Here is a 17,313-nt window from a genome sequence, read left to right as displayed (position 1 = left end):
CAATATCACGACATTAAGCAAGAGTAGTTGAGAGATCAGATTGTCAGAGATAGTATGGAGCTTTTTGAATGCAAATTATATAAAGTATGTAGTGACTTGCACGTATTGAGGGTAGACAGAAAATGGAAAACCATGCGTTCTTAGTCTACTCCGTAGAGATGTCGCTATTGAGAAATTCCCGCATGCTTTGAGACTGTAAGTTCAATCAACTGCCAATCATCCCAGTGTCCAGCATTACAATGCTGGTATTTATCCCCGAGGCAATGACGAAGACTTCACTCTGAAACCAGAAAAAAAGGATCTCTGGTCAATTATCTTGATGTACTTTTCTTGTCGACATCGTCCGATCGCCCATCATCCCTATGCACGTGGCCTATGATGACATCCATGAGCGTTCAGATTCGTAACTAACGATTTGCAATTGAATGAAAGTAGAACAACCCTTTGGAATCTCACGATCGTCCACTCCGTCCATACACTTCGGAAGAATCGAGAGTATGAGCCCCTTTCAAACCCTTTTCGTTCCAACCACCACATCACGAACGTACGCAAACATCTCGCGCGGCTTGTTAGCAAAGACACTATGACCTGCTTCCCGAAACAAATGATACGAGACCCCCCGTTCCTCTGCCCAGTGGCCTGCCACTTTCGCCCTCGCATTTCTTCCTCCTGACCTCGACCCATCCACGCTTTGCACAGGCTTAGCATCATCGACATAGAACAATTGCTGCGGCTTCGTCAAAAACCCTTGAGCACCACGCCATGTCATATTTTGGATAGACAGCTCGGTGCCGATATGGTTGAGCAGCATATCCCACTCTCCGTTGTAGATATGCAGCGAGACATTATACTCCGTGACCAGGGCAGGCAGAATCGAGTACGCCGGGGGCACTACCGATGGAGCACCGAGTAATGTGCCCAGGATAGTCGAATTACATGCACTGTAGGTCCCACTACCGCTAACGTGTAGTGCATCTTGAACGTCGGCACGGCTGAAATATTCAGCCATCAGGGCCAAGCTGTTGACCGTGCTACAATCATGATGGATATCATAAACGTCAAAGCAGGGAATGCCCGTGCCAGCGGCGGAAGCGGTGTCCACATAGTCCATTGCGGTAGAGTATGTGGCACACGGGCCATAGCAGGTCGAGTTGAAGATGGACTCATTCACCTCTGCTACAGTTCGCGGCGATATGCTACAGGAAGCGTTCAGAACATCCGTCATATCCCGCCGGCGTCGCCGATAATTGAAGTTCTCTGGGTTCCCCGGAATATGAATCTTCCCCTGGGGTGGATAGACCTGTGCCTCGGCCAGGACATAGTCGAAACCGCAGGTTTGATCTGCGGCGTCAAAGGCTGCGAGGATGTCTTTGGGCAGTTTGAGTGCAGTTGTCTGTGAACGCATGTATGCGCCCATGGCGACGGAGGACATTGCGGCTGCGTTTCCCCATGACCCGTCGCCGAGTGACATGGAGCGGATGTCGAGTGGATGCGTGGTATTGCTCTCCATCAGGGCGGCGGTGAAGTAGGGAATGTAGATCCCTGCGTAGGACTCGCCCATCAAATGTATTTTCTTCGACTGCAGATGCGGGAAGTACGTAAAAAATCCGTTCAGCCAGTCCACAAAGTCCGCTGTCACCATTTCGTTGTTGGTTACAGGGTAAGGAACGCTGGCGGTCGAAAATCCCGTGCCAACCGGTTGGTCCACATACAGGACATGACCAAGCTGGGTCCAGGAGTAGGGATTGCGTTCGAGGACAATCGAGTTTCCGACGAAGGAGATAGGCCCGTTGCCGCCCGTTAGCCCTACGATAGACGAGCAACCTGGTCCGCCGTTGAACCAAACTATATGTCAAAGACATGTCGTTAGCAAAGATGGTTCGTTAGTTGATCGGTTTTGGGCCAACCCACTGATGAAGGTATCATCATATGCTTTGTTCTCTGCTTCGAACAACCAGAAGAAGACCTCATTCCCATCTTTCCGTCCAGGCACTGGCAGTCGCCCAGCCCAGTTAGCCGGCAAAGCGGGACTATCTGGTAACGAGCGAACTTCAAATCGAGATGCGTTTGCAGTCTTGAATATTGGCAGATTTGGAATTGACCACAGAAGTTGAATGAAAAACAATAAAGGAGCGATATTCATCGTGATGCTGGCGCTATGCCCGTAGAAGGACGAGTTCTTCAGTAAATCACCGCTCTACGGCGGCGACCGATCGAATAATGGATTTTGAGATCTTGCAAGGAGAAATATTTCGATCATAGAAGGCCACAAGAAGGCTATGGCCCTTTTTGAATGCTTTGTGCCCGCCCATGGTGATGATGGCGATTGGGGGCAGGTTCTTGGTGAGCGGGACGCCAATTTCCTAATTCGGGTATCAATAGGGCGGATGGTGATCCTTGGAAGGCGACAGGCTTACTACATGGACCAGAGATGCCGGTGAGACCCGCCAAAGTTGGTGGAATAGCCGGAAACTGTATACAAAGCAAAGAGAGAGCCGCAGCCTCTCTTAGGTCGGAAATTAAAATGTGTTCGGCAAGTCAAACATTTCCCAAAGTGTACTTGAATAGAAGTGGTGTCTAGGGGCTTGAGAGAGTGAAAGACAGTGGGTGGCCTGAGGTTGTGGCCTGATGGATCGGGCAACAAGGCGCTCGGGTGTCACGGTCGATGAGAGCCAAGAGTTTAAGGTGTCACGGCATCAAGGCAGCAAGGCCACCAGACATCCGCATCCGATGGGGCCCCACTTTTTTCCTCACCATCAGCCCTGAGGGTTAAACTCGTTTCGAACGTTCTCACTTGCTAGCCCGATATTTCCAAGCTCCACTCCTGCGGTACTCCAGACTCCATACTTCGTACTTCCGACTTGGAGTCAGCGTTCAACGATTCGAACGTCCAATGTTCAACCCAGATCCGTCTTCACCTCCCCTCCTTCCCCTCCCAGCATATCCTGGTTCCATCACCAAACTGGCTGCAGTTTCGCATTTGCTGAGCCAGTGGTTCCCCGAGAAATTGGGGGGGGGGGGGGGGGGCGGCGAGTAGCTCACGTGGCCAGTGCGTCTCAAAGTGAGGCGTGAAAGGGGGTCGAATGGTCTTGACGATGAATGGTTAATGGATGGAAGGGTCGAAGGGGAAGCCCGAAAGTCGGGCCCTCTCCCGAACTATACACCGTGAAAGGGGCAAAAAAGCAAACCATCCCCAGCCAGATCGTCGATCCGTACGATCGGTAATGGAAATAGGGGATGCGACTCGACGTGATGGAGCGTCCGCTAAGTGTCTCTCGAGGAGGCACTGGAAGCGGGTAGCAGCAGTCTCCTTGGAACGATTGGAATGTGAGCTCTGATCGTCACCTCCATCTCCATTACTACTCCTCGTTCCTCCCCCAAGTCGTCAAGATATAGCCGATCTCCGTGGATGCTTGCATCCACCCGAATTCGGCCAGTCGAAAACGTTTGTTCTCGACAGCCCGTTACGACGGTCAACTGAGGCCCGGGATACTTCACCACGATCCGCCTATATCAGGCTAACTCGGTCGCTTTTCCAATCCCTCTCGGCTTTTTTGGCCCCTTTCTCTGTTGCGACCTGCTCATTTGCTCTCCACAACTTTACCGGTTCTAATCTGACCAATCCTTCCCGTTCTTTCGTGGGCTTAGTGTTGTTCACCCCGACATATTGTAACAAACTCTAGTCTATGTGGATGACTTTGTTGCGCTGTGGCTGAGGACCGCGATTTCATCTTGCTTCGTTGTCTGTCGGACAGTTGAGACATACTCTCATCGTCCACAATACTTCTACTTCATCAATTGTTACTAATTTGCCTCCCCATCGCCATCACCACGAGGCCGATCGTCCGCAGATCCCAGGCTCAACTGTTGGCTCCAGTACAATTGACAGCTCACTTGCATCACTTCGTCGGCAACTCGGGATTGGCTGCCTGCCTGAGGCAAACAGGGGGTGCGTGGGAAGAAAAAAAATACATTGTAAGTCGACGAGCACATAGGGGCTGGTCCGCTATTTCCCGCAATCTCTTTCTTATTGTTTCTTGATTTCTTCTGTTTCGCTCCAACCAAGTGCCCCTACTGGTGCACAGAGGGGAGGGGGATGTTGGCGTAGGGCTACAGCCTCCGCCACCACTGGCTCTTCCTGCCCTTCTTTTTCCTCTACCCAGGATTGTTCTTATCTAACGTTGGGCGCAGAGAGATCAGAAACGCCTGGGAGAGGACGTTCGATTGTCCTTCCTCTCGGCCATGGATCTCAAGGGGACTAAAGAAGCTCGCGCGCAGGAGGAGGGTGCCGACGGCCCGCTGGATGCTTATGGCGCTAGCAGCGGCCGCTCAAAGGAATTCCGTAAGAGCGAAAGACGCGATTCTCATAGCCATGAGAACTCATCCAACGTGAACACATTTCGTCGCCATCAGCCACCATTTGCATATCCGCCCGGCACCCGCAAACCCGGCGCAGCCTCGCGATCGGGATCGGGATCGACATCTAGCGCTGCACCCCGGCCCCGAGACCGAGACCCATCGCCTTCCCCAGAAGCCATCAGTATCCCGCACGCACTAGGCCTCAGCTCACGCGACCAACGGCTCCTCTGCAGAGCCCGCCGCCAGCCTCCCGTTACGAAGCGTACACTGAGCGAACTCGATCTGCCCTGTATCATGAGCAATATTAACCTTCGGATGGACGCCAACTTCGACCGCGATCTGCACTTCAAGCCCGATCTGGACGGCGAAAAGGGAAAGCGAAAACGGAAAGAAGCTAACGACTACTGGGACTCCATGGCTATGGAGATTGCAATTTACGCGTACCGCGCCGCGAATCCCGATGACGACGCCGATGAGAAGAGCTCTCGGGATAGCAACTCTAAGCGCGTATTCGAGCCTCGACTGCCTGCCATGTTCGAAACATTGCAAGAAGTCATCAAAACTCTAGTACCGGAGCGCGACCATCCTAGCGTCATGCAGAATCTCGAAGTACCCCTGCTCATGCAGCAGGTCCGCAAGGGTGTGCTCGATATGGTGGCACTGGCAACGTGGATGGCGGCTTTATTGAAGACGCATTGCGCACCGATGCGCGATGAATGGGCTGACCGGATGGTGGATCAGATCACTGAGGGTTCCCAGTCGCAGGAGCCGAAGCAAATTGTCAATGGGCTGCAGACGCTATTTGCTATCTTGGAGGCTATGAAACTGGTGAGAAAAAACCATCGCGACACTGATCAACTTTGTTTTACAAACGCTAACAGGACGTCAAGGATGTGGCAAATCACCAAATACGCACGTTCCGCGTTCTTCTCATCGAGGACACAGTCCCATTTCTGCAAGAGTACTTCGAAGGCAAAATTAGCCGTGGCAGTTTTCAAGTGGAGCCCGCCAGAATTTGGTATCTCGCAGCACGGGAGCGGGTTCAGAAAGAAGATGAAGCAAAGGATCCAAACACAGCACAATCGGATGATACGTTCAAGCCCCTCGAAGCCCTGTTCCGGGGCATATCAGACCAGCTTCTCCAGTTTAACCCGCCGGCGGATTACCCGGAGACATTTCTCTTTGATACAGATCGGCTGTGGCAACTGCGCTCGACGATTCAGAATCTCATCAACCTTGAAATTGCGTGGTATATCTTCGAGTCTTACGTCCATACCCAGAAGCGGTATCTCTCTGCCCGTGATGAGACATACTCCACTTTCCGCTCGCGGATATGGTCGCTTATGGAGGATGAACTGAGCTCTGATGGACGGAGTGCCAGCGAAGATGAGGACCCTGATCTCCGTGGCAGCAAGCGCTGGCTACAGAACATGCGCTGTATTGCGCTGGAAATCGCTCGGTTTGCATGTGCCGCATGCTGTCTGGACGTGGTCGTAGCTGACGAGGTCATCGCCCCGATCGAGGAGGCCCTCCTGTGGCACCTATCCAACGAGTCCGAGCTTTTCCGCTACTTCCAGAACACCATGCGGGAAAAGGTACTGACCGCGACACTTGCTTCTGCTCGGAGATACTTACCACTCTCGCCGCTGGCTATCTGCGAGTCCCAGCGCACGACGCCTCCACCGTCCACTGCGAACGGTCCTGCGCTCAACCCTCCGTCGTCCGCGGTTTCTGCTCCTCCGACATCTTCAGCCTCACCATCGCAAGCTATGTCTGCACAGCAATATGACATTGAACGCATTGGCATGCGCCTTGGCCACATAGGTGTCCTGCACTGGCGGGTATGGGCATCGCTTCTATACCTGCGAGAAGAGATCGCCGACTCGAAAAGCGAGCAGCCGGCATTTATTTAAACGTCTTCACACTCTACACCACACACACACTCACCTGCAGCTTTTGGATGGGAAGGTTTTGTCAACTTACCTGCGCATTCTGCTTGTTGGTTACTTTGTTTGCTCTTTGACTTCTTCTGATCTGCTTTTCAGCGCTTTGCATCATCGTTACTATGGCGTTTTCCATAGGCCCATGGCCAGGCACCAGCACCGAGCAAGGCGTTCGTTGGAGGAACCATGGCATTGGATCTGGCTTGGTTTTACTCGTCGTTTTTTGGCATATAGACCATTGGCGTTAGTCTCTTGACTTCATTTTCCCTTCTTTCTTGTTGTGACTACTTGATTTCTTGAATTATAACTAGAATATTCACCACCACCTCTGAAACTTTCGCCGAAGAAGACTGCTTCTGGTGCTTGAAATTTCCCTTTTCCTATCATAACTCTTGATGGCAATCTGTCGTTTGACCGTCCACTGCCTATACCCAAGCCCAAGTTTACCTGCGCTTTGTCAAGTCGAGTTTGATTGAATGGGGCATCATCCTTCACTATTCACAACACCCTTGGAAGCGAACTCGACCATTAAGACCGACCGTCATAGTCATCATAGAGGACTTTTTGCAGAAAAGGTGATGACCTTCTTCTATGGCTCTGGTGATATTCCAGTACAAGGCATATGGATACGAGAAACCCCAAATTCAGAATGGGCACACTGCGTGATCCTTTGGAGGTCGAGTATGATCTCGCGGAGTTGGGCATTATTTATTGTGAAAATAGACTGCGACCCCGGATCCTCGAGCATGAGATCTGGATAGGAGAAATTGCAATACAGCACATTAGAGTGCCGATCCAGAAGCGGCAAGTCTGGTAACCTCATGTAGTAATTCACAGATCTATCTAATCCGCAGGGATATATCAAAGCTTCGACAAATTTTTCAATAATAATTCAGGTCCGATTCGATCAGCATCTTCAATGAGATCACATTTTTCGCATGGAGTCGAATATGAAGATAACTTCCATTCCAACATCCCCAAGCCGCTGACGGGTGCGGCAACTCGGGCCGTGCGTCGATCGGCGCGATCACCACCAAGTCCCAAGCCGCCTCCTCATCCGGTCAGCCCCAAGCACCAAGCCTCCATTCCGTGAGTCCATGCAAGTCTTCCATGCGCTCATCTACCCACTGCGGTAGTCGAGGATCCGATCACGCCATCAGAGTATCCACAACCTAATCTCGTCATCAGCCTATTGCCATTGGAATCGCAATCTCAAATTCAGTCTCCCGGAAAGAGAAAAACCAAAACATCTCGCTGCTGTTCAGCGGCTCCCTTAGACCGCTCCGCCCCAGACAGGGCAAGAAAAGACCATGCAATGCGCCTCACCGCAATTTTGCGCGCTTCTCGCATTCCAGTGTCTCAGTTTACCTGGCTCGCATCACTGAAAGTCGCGCAACTCCAGCGCATCGCACGCGCGACAGGAATTCAATCCTCGGGAACGAAAAACGTGCTCACGGCGCGTATTGAAGCTGCATTATGCCAGCGACTAGTTATCCCAGCACAGGAGAAGAACAGAAACGACTGGAGTGTATTGAGCATTGATATGGGGATTCAGAATCTCGCGTTTGCACATCTGCGCGTGCCGAGAGCTTCTCTAATCCAGACCGCGGCGCCGGCGCCGCTGAGGCCGGTACTGACGGCTTGGCATCGACTCAAGGTATCTGAGATTGGTACTCTTGACTTAGAAGGCACGGGTGCAAAGATAGATGTTGCTGGGATCGTGTCTGAGCCAGAAGCTGAATCTTTACCATCGACGAAGACGGTCAAGGCCAAGGCCAAGCCGGCAGCAGGCTTAAAGGAAGCATTCTCGCCAGATTTGTACGCCGCAACGGCTTACACGTTGATTACGTCTCTTCTCTCTGCTTACAAGCCTACCCATATTTTGATCGAGCGTCAACGCTTCCGCTCTGGGAGTGGAAGTGCCGTGCAGGAGTGGACGATACGTGTCGGTGTCTTGGAGGGTATGTTACACGCGGTGCTGCATACGCTGAGACACGAACGTGGAAGTGAACTCGCTGAAATTGAGGTGCAAGGCATTGAACCGAAGCGAGTGGTTCAATATTGGGAGGACCTTGACTCTGATACAGCCCCGAGGAGCGACGATAGCACCAAGAAGGGGAGAGCTAGCGCTCGGGAAGTCAAAAAGGCCAAGATTGACCTCGTTGGGCGGTGGTTAAACTCTACTCTGGACTTGAATATTTCTGAGAATGGAGCTTCCTCTTCAAGTGGGGAGATGGAGCCCGGCGCCATACTGGACAGGAAGATCTGTCTTGCGGCAGATATGTCTGCATTACATGACCTTGCGGGTGCGTATCTGCGAAAATGGCGCGGCGAGGGAACGAGGAAAAAGTCACTGTCTGTAGCAGATTCAGGCAATGCAATTGGCAAACTGGATGATCTGGCAGATTGTCTCTTGCAGGGCGTTACTTGGGTGGAGTGGCAGGTAATGCGAGAGAGACTTGCCCGAGAAGGGTTCGAAGCAATTGAGAGGACTTGATTTCCTGGTGTATAATCTGACGTGCAATAACGAATCAGGAAAGGTCTTGATGATCTTGAAGTTAACCAATGAGGCGATCTCCCAATGAGACTAGAACACTAGAAGATAAGCTGCGGCTGTCATCATAGAGGCGTTTGGAGTTCAAGGTCTATATATGCTATCAAGATTCAGAACAATCTAATCCCACTACTTGTCCGATCGGGCTCTGCAACGGCTACCAGAAGTCCGTTTGAGCCCTCGACAATGGCGCGCGCCAGCGAGGAGCCGCGGGATCCTCCACCGATCAGGATAAGTCAAGGCGGATAGGCAGAGAATTCTGGACCGGGACCGAGGCAGGTAGCGTATGTCTTAAATAAGATGGTCTTTTTCTTTGTTTGGAGACATGTTAGGGTGCGTGGACAGAAGAGCGCACAATTTATTCATCTTGTGTGTTGCTTCGGGTGGATTGTATGGTGATGGGGTTTTAAGCGCGGGCAGAAAAGCATAGGCAGCAGGTTGACGCCCATTCAAGGCATCAAGGTTTTGATACCTCATGTTGATGCTGATTACACCCTCATCATTAGTTAGACGTAGTCCTATTAGCCCACTCGCATTTACCCCACATGCGGATCCAAAGGAGGCATTGCTTTTAGGTATGTATCTCCTCTCTCTAGGTCTCCACGTCTCCACTCCTCCGTCGATATCTACTTCCTTTTGGATTAAACTGCAACTATGTTGAGTGTTCAATATTAGAAACTCCCTGGCGACGTTCCAATAATAGCTTGACAGAAGGCCAAAGAACAGAACGCTGAATTGTGACGGTTGGACCATCACAATGTGACAGTTTGAATCATTTTCAGCTTGTTTGGGTTGATAAACCTGGTTGTGATAAACCGGTTGTATTCAGACGAACAAGCAAGTCACAGTGACCCTGTACAAAAAGTCATGGTTCCAAGGTGATGAACTGAATCAAATCCAGCCTGCTTGTTCTCAAGAAGGCATTGCGTTTTCTCACATCTTTCCCAGCTCCACGGGTGTCGCTATGTTCGAGGAGTTCATCCAACTAGTGAATGGCCTGCTCCATGGACGGTACTGGAGTAACTTCTCTTGCAGCAACACCGAGAATCAGGTTCTCCAAGGCTTGTTGGCCGGAGCCAAAGGAGGCAAGCCACTCCGCCACCATATAGATTTCCCCGGACTTGGAGATCCCAAGGTTCCACCGGCGGTCCAACATTCCGATAGGGGTGAGGCATTCGCCAATCTCCTCACTCCATTCAGTAAATCTATCGTCTTCGCCCTCGGCAAGCAGCGGGTCGAACTCGAACATCTCGCGAGCCCTGGTGATCCCCGGGCCGTTATACTTGAACACAAGGCCGAAGAACTCGGAGAGAAAGCGCTCGGCCGCCTCGCTCATGATAAAGCCGAACTCCTCCATTTGGGTTCGCAAGTCACCTATGTCGACCCCGCGTCCGGGTATCCAGCCCGCGTCCCGGAGGACGCGTTCTGTCTCAGCCGTGTAGTTGTCCATCAGTAATCCCAGTTTCGGGGTTGCACAATTTCAGCGACTACCAGTTCGCGCTGTCAATGGCCAAGAACCAAGGTGCAACCATTAGGCGAGGGATTTTGGGTCCACAATTCTCACTTGCTGGCTTCAGACTCTTGCGGTTAGAACCCAACTGCCAGAGTATGGCGTCGAGATGTCAAATGTTTTGCTGTTGTAGGGAATACTGTAGAATACTGACGAAAACAACGTGAAAGAGGACGGAAGGCGGGGCGGGGGAGAAGCTGCCTTAGATTTCTGTCTGATGGGCCATCCCCAACAATACGAATCTGCCACCCCACAATTGCTTGACACCGCTAATCTTGGCTGCTGATAACTACCACTCAAGCCTGGTGGAGTTCTTCCTAGTGCAAGGGGCAGATATCAATGGATACAATTTTTACCGAGACAATGTTCAGAAATCTATGGCCGTACTAAGAGTCTAGGAATATCTGAGATTCCACATTGTATTTTATAAATTTCCATCATAAATATGGTGTCTGGGTAGGGGCCGAAAGCCTGCGAGAAGTTTGGGGGTAGGGGTCATGCACTCTTCAATCTCATATTCTGCGGGCGACGTCATCTTACCCGAGGTGATCCGGCCATAGTAGCCTCCACGGCTATCCCGATCGATCAAAGCGAATCGACCGAGTGTTTGTTCATTCGAAGTTACCTATTCGTGTACCGTTTTATTAGAAGCAAGATTCCCTTGTGGATTCTAGACTGTCCGCCAATAGGGATCGTGATCCACTGATTGAACCTTTGCGGAGGTTTCATTTTGATTTCTGAGCTGGATCAGAGCATATAGATAGGCGATCTAAGCTACCTCATCAACAAGGGACACAATCTATTCCTGAGTAATTATATTTCTACCTGAATATCCAAATTCCTCAACAAAGAACTAATACATCACCTTTTCATATCAGGGTTGACGCAGCTCATGTGATAAGTATCTAGTGTACCTAATGATTCATGATTTTGGGTTGTGCATAGGAGCACTTTCCTTTCTCATCCTATGATTTCTTGGTGGAATTATGCACAGTTACAGAGGTAGACACGATTAGATATAGCTTCGCTACGAATTGCCTCTACGGACCGCATTGTTACCTGATTCGTATTGATCCATTTATTGAGATGGAAGATTCCCATTATCGTTTATTACCTACCGGCTACAGCCTCTATCTCACAGAAGAGATTGTTTGGACTTGATACATACATGCCCGCTGCAGATATTTTGTAGAGTACAGAAAGAGAAGATACATTATATTCTAAGCACATGCTTTGAATCCAAGGCACAACTACAGTGGCAGTTCAAAAGTCTGAAACCAGGGACCAAGAAAACAGGCCATCAAAATATGCCTCGATTTTATGTTTTTAATAGATTTTTCTGAATGTCTTTTGAACCCTCTTTCTAGATATTCCCGGCATCTGTGTTTCAACTTGTCTTTCGAAGTATAGCTGATGAGAGGGGTTTGAACTTTTTCGGATGTTGCAAACTTATGAAACTCCACTGTACTCTTACCACCATTACACCGGTTCACGGAATGGTTACGTAATATACACGGCTAATTGCCTGGGGGTTGGAACGATGGCAGAAGCTAGGGATAACAACGTTGCATGATTTGATCTTCTATGATAACTCCCACGTTTCTAGACCTCTGGATATCAAGAAACGTGTGATTTTCAAAAGTTCTTCAAAATGTATGGATTCAACCGGAATGGATCTGACCACGACTCGGAGGGTCTACCTTTATCTGTTAGACGATATTTATATCAAGGAAAAGAACACTTTTCTCAAGTCCTTCGCCTTGAGCTTGAACGTCTTCGGCTCTCGATGCACGCTGCCCGCGACACCGCCGGTACACCATGTATCAAGAACACTCCAGAACAAACTACCGACATCACCGAATATATCGTCTTTTCTATCGACACTTCTAGATTCGAAAAGGACTTTCTCGACATAAACAACCGACCTATTCATTCTGTCCGTTTCACTTTCGAGCCCGCCACGCATACGCTGATCATCAAGATGATCACTCATGAACACCATCAAATTATTAAGGCTTTTGACAAGGCCATTGATAGGTCACTAATACCAATGGGCCTTGACAGAGCTATCCTAACATATGGTGATATACGCACATACACTTGATCAGGCTGGGGGTCTATATTAACTACTGGGGCTCCTTGGCTCGGCCATATCGGGCACATGAGATTGTTTATTTAATTCCTCGACAGCATTCTATGTCTTTGAGGATAGTACACTCTATTGCCCTATATGTACCAAGGTAGATTGTAATCCAGGGGAGATATTCTTACCAAACTGAAGTAGATCCATGAATTTATATTTCTTGCCATCAAAATATGTAGATCAGAAATTCCACGGGCCCAAGGTGCATTGCATTCTACCAGATACATAGAACAAGTAACAGGAATCAAGAAAGTCGTTGCAAGGTAAGGAAGGTCAAAAGAGATAGTAGTCTTCATTTGCATGACTAGCCCTAGATTTGTTCGAGCCGCCACTCTACAAAACTCGCTGTTCTGAATTAAACCCTTCCCAAAGATCCCTTCCCTGTCTTTAGTTAGACCTACAACTTTCGTTTTTATTGCAGTCTCTCAAAGGATGACGCTTCCGATGTGCAACTTAAGGACGATCACATTAGTGCGATCGTGCACTCAAGTCGACAGACACCTGAGACTGGGCTATCTGGCACGAATCCCCATCAAGCGACCGTCGCCCTTGATAGTCACAAAACAAGCCCCCCAGGGATTGAAGTGGAGGGGCGCGTTGCGCTAAATTGCCGAGCAGCCAGGAGCGGCTGTCTCATGACAACTTCAGCGAACGCATCATCTCGCAAAACGTGACAGCCTGGTTCGTGCAAGTCATCGCACAAGTCCCCTAAATTCGGTCGAACAGCCCAAAAATGGTATCGGTATGCCTTGATGCCAAACGCTCTGGGGATCGAAAGAATTTTTTTTCCAACCCAGCGGGATGGCATTGAGGGAGCCAGGGACGGGTCAGGGGCGATGGCGAGGCTTTTGGTGTTTCAAGATAAAAGCTTCTCCAATGGCCAGACCCTGTAGAAGAAACTGACCGAAATGGGGGATTCGACAACCGAGACCTGAATTTGAAGATTGGACCCTGCTATGACGAAATCGCTTCAGGGTTCGAGTGATCAATCTCCTCTGAACTTGCCCGTCGTGATCGGTATCCCATATGATAGATCTGACAAGATAATATGCGATGGCGCGGGAGCGAAGTACCACGTTTAATTGAGTGGACCGGGCTGGATAACGCACACCAGCACATATGACCAAGAAACACGATATTAATTACGCAGCAACAAGGCTGTCAGGGACTTACGCTCAACTTGACGGGTCAAAAGTGCGACCCATCCCGGGTCCAGGATCGTATTCCAGAGTGTTCAGTGTGAGTTGAATCCGAACTTTGGTAGATTTGTGTACCCCTCGAAGTAAAAACACGCGGAAGCTCGGTGCTGTAGAAACGAGGGTGATGTGATGCGACGCAAGCGTGCCGTCACCCCCACCGGGCCGAGCGCGGGTAAGTCGACACGGGCGGCATTTGTGATCGACTCTATGAATTCCTTGGAGCCTTCATCTACCCCCCGGCGCGCAAAGTCCAGAATCCTAAAGATCCTCCAGGAGGATACCTCAAAGTCCGAGGTAGGCGTATTGTGGTGCTCATCATCATATAACCCAGCGGCAGAGACAACCTATTGCCCGTGCGAGGCGGACCCTGGGACTCCATATTCACTCCGAGGGGGGCAACGTAGAATGGTGGGACATCCAGTCCGTGGCGCGGGGCAGTTTATGTGAAACTGTAGCTTGGCTGGTGCGATACGAGGATTACAGCGGAAGAGCGGATGGAGACTCATTTCCATACGTGACCATAACCGCACATGGGGTTATCGACGGGGTGGTGCAGCAGGGAATCATCTTCAGAGAGGGCAAGTTGGGTCTGAAACACTGAAACGAAGGCTGCGACGCCCGCTCTGGCGATCGGGAATGGTGCGCTGGCGGGCTGGACGAGTCAGGATCGGAGGAGGGCTGATTCTAGACGGTCGGATCGATGGCGGGCCCGGGTTGTGCCTATGGAAAGCTGGTTCAGGCTGTTTTAGCCTGCTCCACACGGAGACACTGGCCGAAAGTATGTTCCTGGTCTTTGACGAGTCCTCGGGCTCGTGAAGTGACTCCGTTGTGTACTTGGTAGTCATCGACAGCCTGATCAGTTGGCATTTTCGGAGAGCTCGCTGGTGGGTCGGACAGTCAGACAATCTGCCACAGCCCTCCCATTTTCGGGGGCTGGTCCTGTTTCTGTTTGATCCTGCAGTGTTACAACACCGTGTCTCGTTGGCAAGACATAAACTCTTTGGCTGAATGGGCGTCGTCACCACAATAGGGGGGCAAATCAACGCCACCAGCCGTGGCTGATAGAGGTATGGAGATTATTATTGATATGGCGTCTGCCATCAATTCGTTCAGGATCAATCGCTAAGCGACAAGATTAAAGGCCAGCGCCGTCTGGAGCGGAGTGGAGATGGTTGATTGGCAGAGGGGAAAGTGGGCGGAAAATAAAAAAGATGAGAGCCAGTCAGCGGGCGGTGCCTGAGGCGAGTGGAGACGATCCGTGGAATGGGCGTGTACCGAGTACCGGCGCTGTGGACGGGAAGGAGTATTAGGATTATCGGCTGCAGGTACATCGTATACCCTCTGTCAGGTCTTGAGGCAAGTACTCGATACTTTTCAAGCCTCTACGGTATTTCTCCGTTATCATGTCATATTTTATTGTTCCTCGGAATTATTCTCGTTTTAATCTGCACGGATACACTCCAAGTCTGTCCAACGCCCCCCCCACTTGGCCTCTTCCCGGAAATACCAGAACGTGCTCCTCGCTAGGCCTGGATTTGGCTCCCCATTCAGGGTAATTTTGATATCGCAAACTGATGCTAATTAGGCTGGTAAGGTGGAAAGTAAAATGAGTATTCTCCATACCAAATGGACTTCATATCGGTAGATTAATGCCAATATCCCAAGTAATCTGCGCAGGACTAGTCTCGAGAGTGACCCGCCTTTAATTAACTGCTTGCTGCCTACTTCACTTGGCTTCTCTTCTTTTCTTTTCTTCAACCTCCAGCTCTGCCTTTTTTTTTATCTTCTCCGGTTCTCTGCGAGAATCTTCACTTTCTTTCGCGTTGCCTCAACGTTGACTTTCCTTTCTTATCCTGCGAATCGACTTCGCAGCACCCACGCTCTTTCTTCCTGCCAACGCACTTCCACATTCGCTCAACCGCCATCAACCAGACATTGACTGTCTTGAGATCAAAAAAGAGTTATCCACGTATCGACACTCACTTCAAAACCACAATGCTGTTCAACAAGTTGACTGTTGCTCTCGTCGCTGGCCTCGCCGCCGTCGGTGAGGCTGAGCACCACGCTCGTCGTGTCCACCGAGTCCGCAGCATCCTTCCCAGTGGCTCTCCCCCTCCACTCCCGACTATCACTAGCACCGTTTTGCCTACTCCTTCAGTCCCTGCTTCTTCGGTACCTGCTTCTTCGGTACCTGCTTCTTCAGTCCCTGCTTCATCAGTCCCTGCTTCCTCGGGCCTTGCTTCCTCTAGTGCCGCTCCCTCGCGCACTCCCTCGAGCATCCCGTATTCTCGCCCTCCTCCCAGCAGCACTGGTATCCCCAGCCAAGGAGCCGGTGGTGCTAGCTCCAGCGCCACTGATGATGTGACCCTCACTTACACTGTGGGCACTGGCACTTCCACCAGCGTTATCACCACCACTATCCACCGCACTACTACTGATGTGCACACCGTGACTGCGGTAAGTGTCTCTCGAATAACCCCAGATTGGCCAATATCAGACTAACTCGTCGGACGCAGACTGAGGGCCCCAATGCCAATGGTCACAACCAAGGTGGGGAGCAGACCACCACTCTGCACTCCACCACCACGGAGACTGTTACCTTCGTTGAGGTCCCCACCTCCACCGTCACTGCTGGCAGCGGCGCCGAGGGCAATTGCAGCCCCGTTACCGTGACCGTCACCGAGACTGTGACTGCCGTACGTATTTGCCTATCTCCCAATGTCTCAAACGGATGAATCATGCTAATTGCCTTGATAGAGCGGCACCACGGTCACCTCTGCTCCCGGCCAGAGCCACCAGCAGGATGGCAATGGCCAGGGTGACGACGAGGCTCACAAGCACCATCACCACCACCACCACCACCACCACCACACGACTACTAACGGCACCCGCCCGTTCCCTTCCTCCTCCCGGGCTCCCTCCGGCTTCGCTACTAGCTCGCTGCCCATCCCTTCGGGCTCAGCTAGCGTCCTGCCCTTCCCCAGCCACAGCGGTCAGCCCGGTGCTCCCTCTGGCATCCCCAGCGGCAGCCCATTCCCTCACAACTTCCGTCGCCGCTACATCTAAGCGACGACTTGTGAGACCGGATAGAGATGACTCGCTCTGAAAGCGTGGATTGTGACGCGAGCCTGGCAATGATTTGAGAGCGTTCTGGGTTTTCTCAACTTTTTTCTCTCTGCCTAGACTTTGCGTTAGGTGCGTTGTACGCTGGTGCTGTACCTATTGTCGTGTGGGTAGATGGGTGTGTAACCGGATCGTGGAGTTACACTTTTCGATCTCTGCTGCCATCTATGTCTGCCAATATTTTACCTTTCTTCTGCAAGGTGTCTGTTTGGGAGAAGCAGCTGGAGTCTCGTACACACATGTGTTTCGACCACCGGCTTTCTCATTGACATGAACCTCTGCATCCTTTTTCTCATCTCTTTTTAAATGAGATTGATCTTTTATTATCTTTCTCATCTGCTTCTGGAATCCAGACTCGTATCGAGTGCCAGCTCGCGAAGTGTCTACTCTTTCGCGGAGGGTCTTGGATTTCATTTTTTTCCCTTCATCTCGCGACCTGTGCATTGCACGTTTTCACGCACTTTATGTTCTCCGTACAAAAT

The 17,313-nt window shown here is 50.8% G+C and overlaps 5 protein-coding genes across 5 annotated transcripts; 3 read left to right on the top strand and 2 right to left on the bottom strand.

Annotated features, from left to right (window-relative positions):
• Window positions 1-508: 508 nt before the first annotated feature.
• Window positions 509-2,143, bottom strand: cp9 (putative serine carboxypeptidase; the record flags this gene model as incomplete). The annotated part of the gene is made up of 2 exons (XM_056913193.1): window positions 509-1,845; window positions 1,912-2,143. The coding sequence occupies 2 exons, from the start codon at window positions 2,141-2,143 to the stop codon at window positions 509-511; spliced, it is 1,569 nt and encodes a 522-aa protein (XP_056762042.1).
• Window positions 2,144-4,242: 2,099 nt separating this feature from the next.
• N7458_009810 (TCP11 family protein) lies at window positions 4,243-6,272 on the top strand (the record flags this gene model as incomplete). The annotated part of the gene is made up of 2 exons (XM_056913192.1): window positions 4,243-5,187; window positions 5,241-6,272. The coding sequence occupies 2 exons, from the start codon at window positions 4,243-4,245 to the stop codon at window positions 6,270-6,272; spliced, it is 1,977 nt and encodes a 658-aa protein (XP_056762041.1).
• Window positions 6,273-7,617: 1,345 nt separating this feature from the next.
• On the top strand, window positions 7,618-8,799 carry N7458_009809 (uncharacterized protein; the record flags this gene model as incomplete). Its single annotated transcript, XM_056913191.1, has 1 exon — window positions 7,618-8,799. The coding sequence occupies one exon, from the start codon at window positions 7,618-7,620 to the stop codon at window positions 8,797-8,799; it is 1,182 nt and encodes a 393-aa protein (XP_056762040.1).
• Window positions 8,800-9,147: 348 nt separating this feature from the next.
• N7458_009808 (SUKH-3 immunity protein) lies at window positions 9,148-10,306 on the bottom strand (the record flags this gene model as incomplete). Its single annotated transcript, XM_056913190.1, has 2 exons — window positions 9,148-9,340; window positions 9,978-10,306. The coding sequence occupies 2 exons, from the start codon at window positions 10,304-10,306 to the stop codon at window positions 9,148-9,150; spliced, it is 522 nt and encodes a 173-aa protein (XP_056762039.1).
• A 5,397-nt stretch (window positions 10,307-15,703) lies between these two features.
• N7458_009807 (uncharacterized protein) lies at window positions 15,704-16,774 on the top strand (the record flags this gene model as incomplete). The annotated part of the gene is made up of 3 exons (XM_056913189.1): window positions 15,704-16,165; window positions 16,225-16,404; window positions 16,466-16,774. The coding sequence occupies 3 exons, from the start codon at window positions 15,704-15,706 to the stop codon at window positions 16,772-16,774; spliced, it is 951 nt and encodes a 316-aa protein (XP_056762038.1).
• Window positions 16,775-17,313: the final 539 nt, after the last annotated feature.

This window comes from Penicillium daleae, assembly GCF_028827525.1.
Source record: "Penicillium daleae strain IBT 16125 chromosome Unknown utg000008l_segment0_segment0, whole genome shotgun sequence".
Lineage (NCBI taxonomy): Eukaryota > Fungi > Ascomycota > Eurotiomycetes > Eurotiales > Aspergillaceae > Penicillium > Penicillium daleae.
This window is presented reverse-complemented; position numbering and strand designations above follow the sequence as displayed.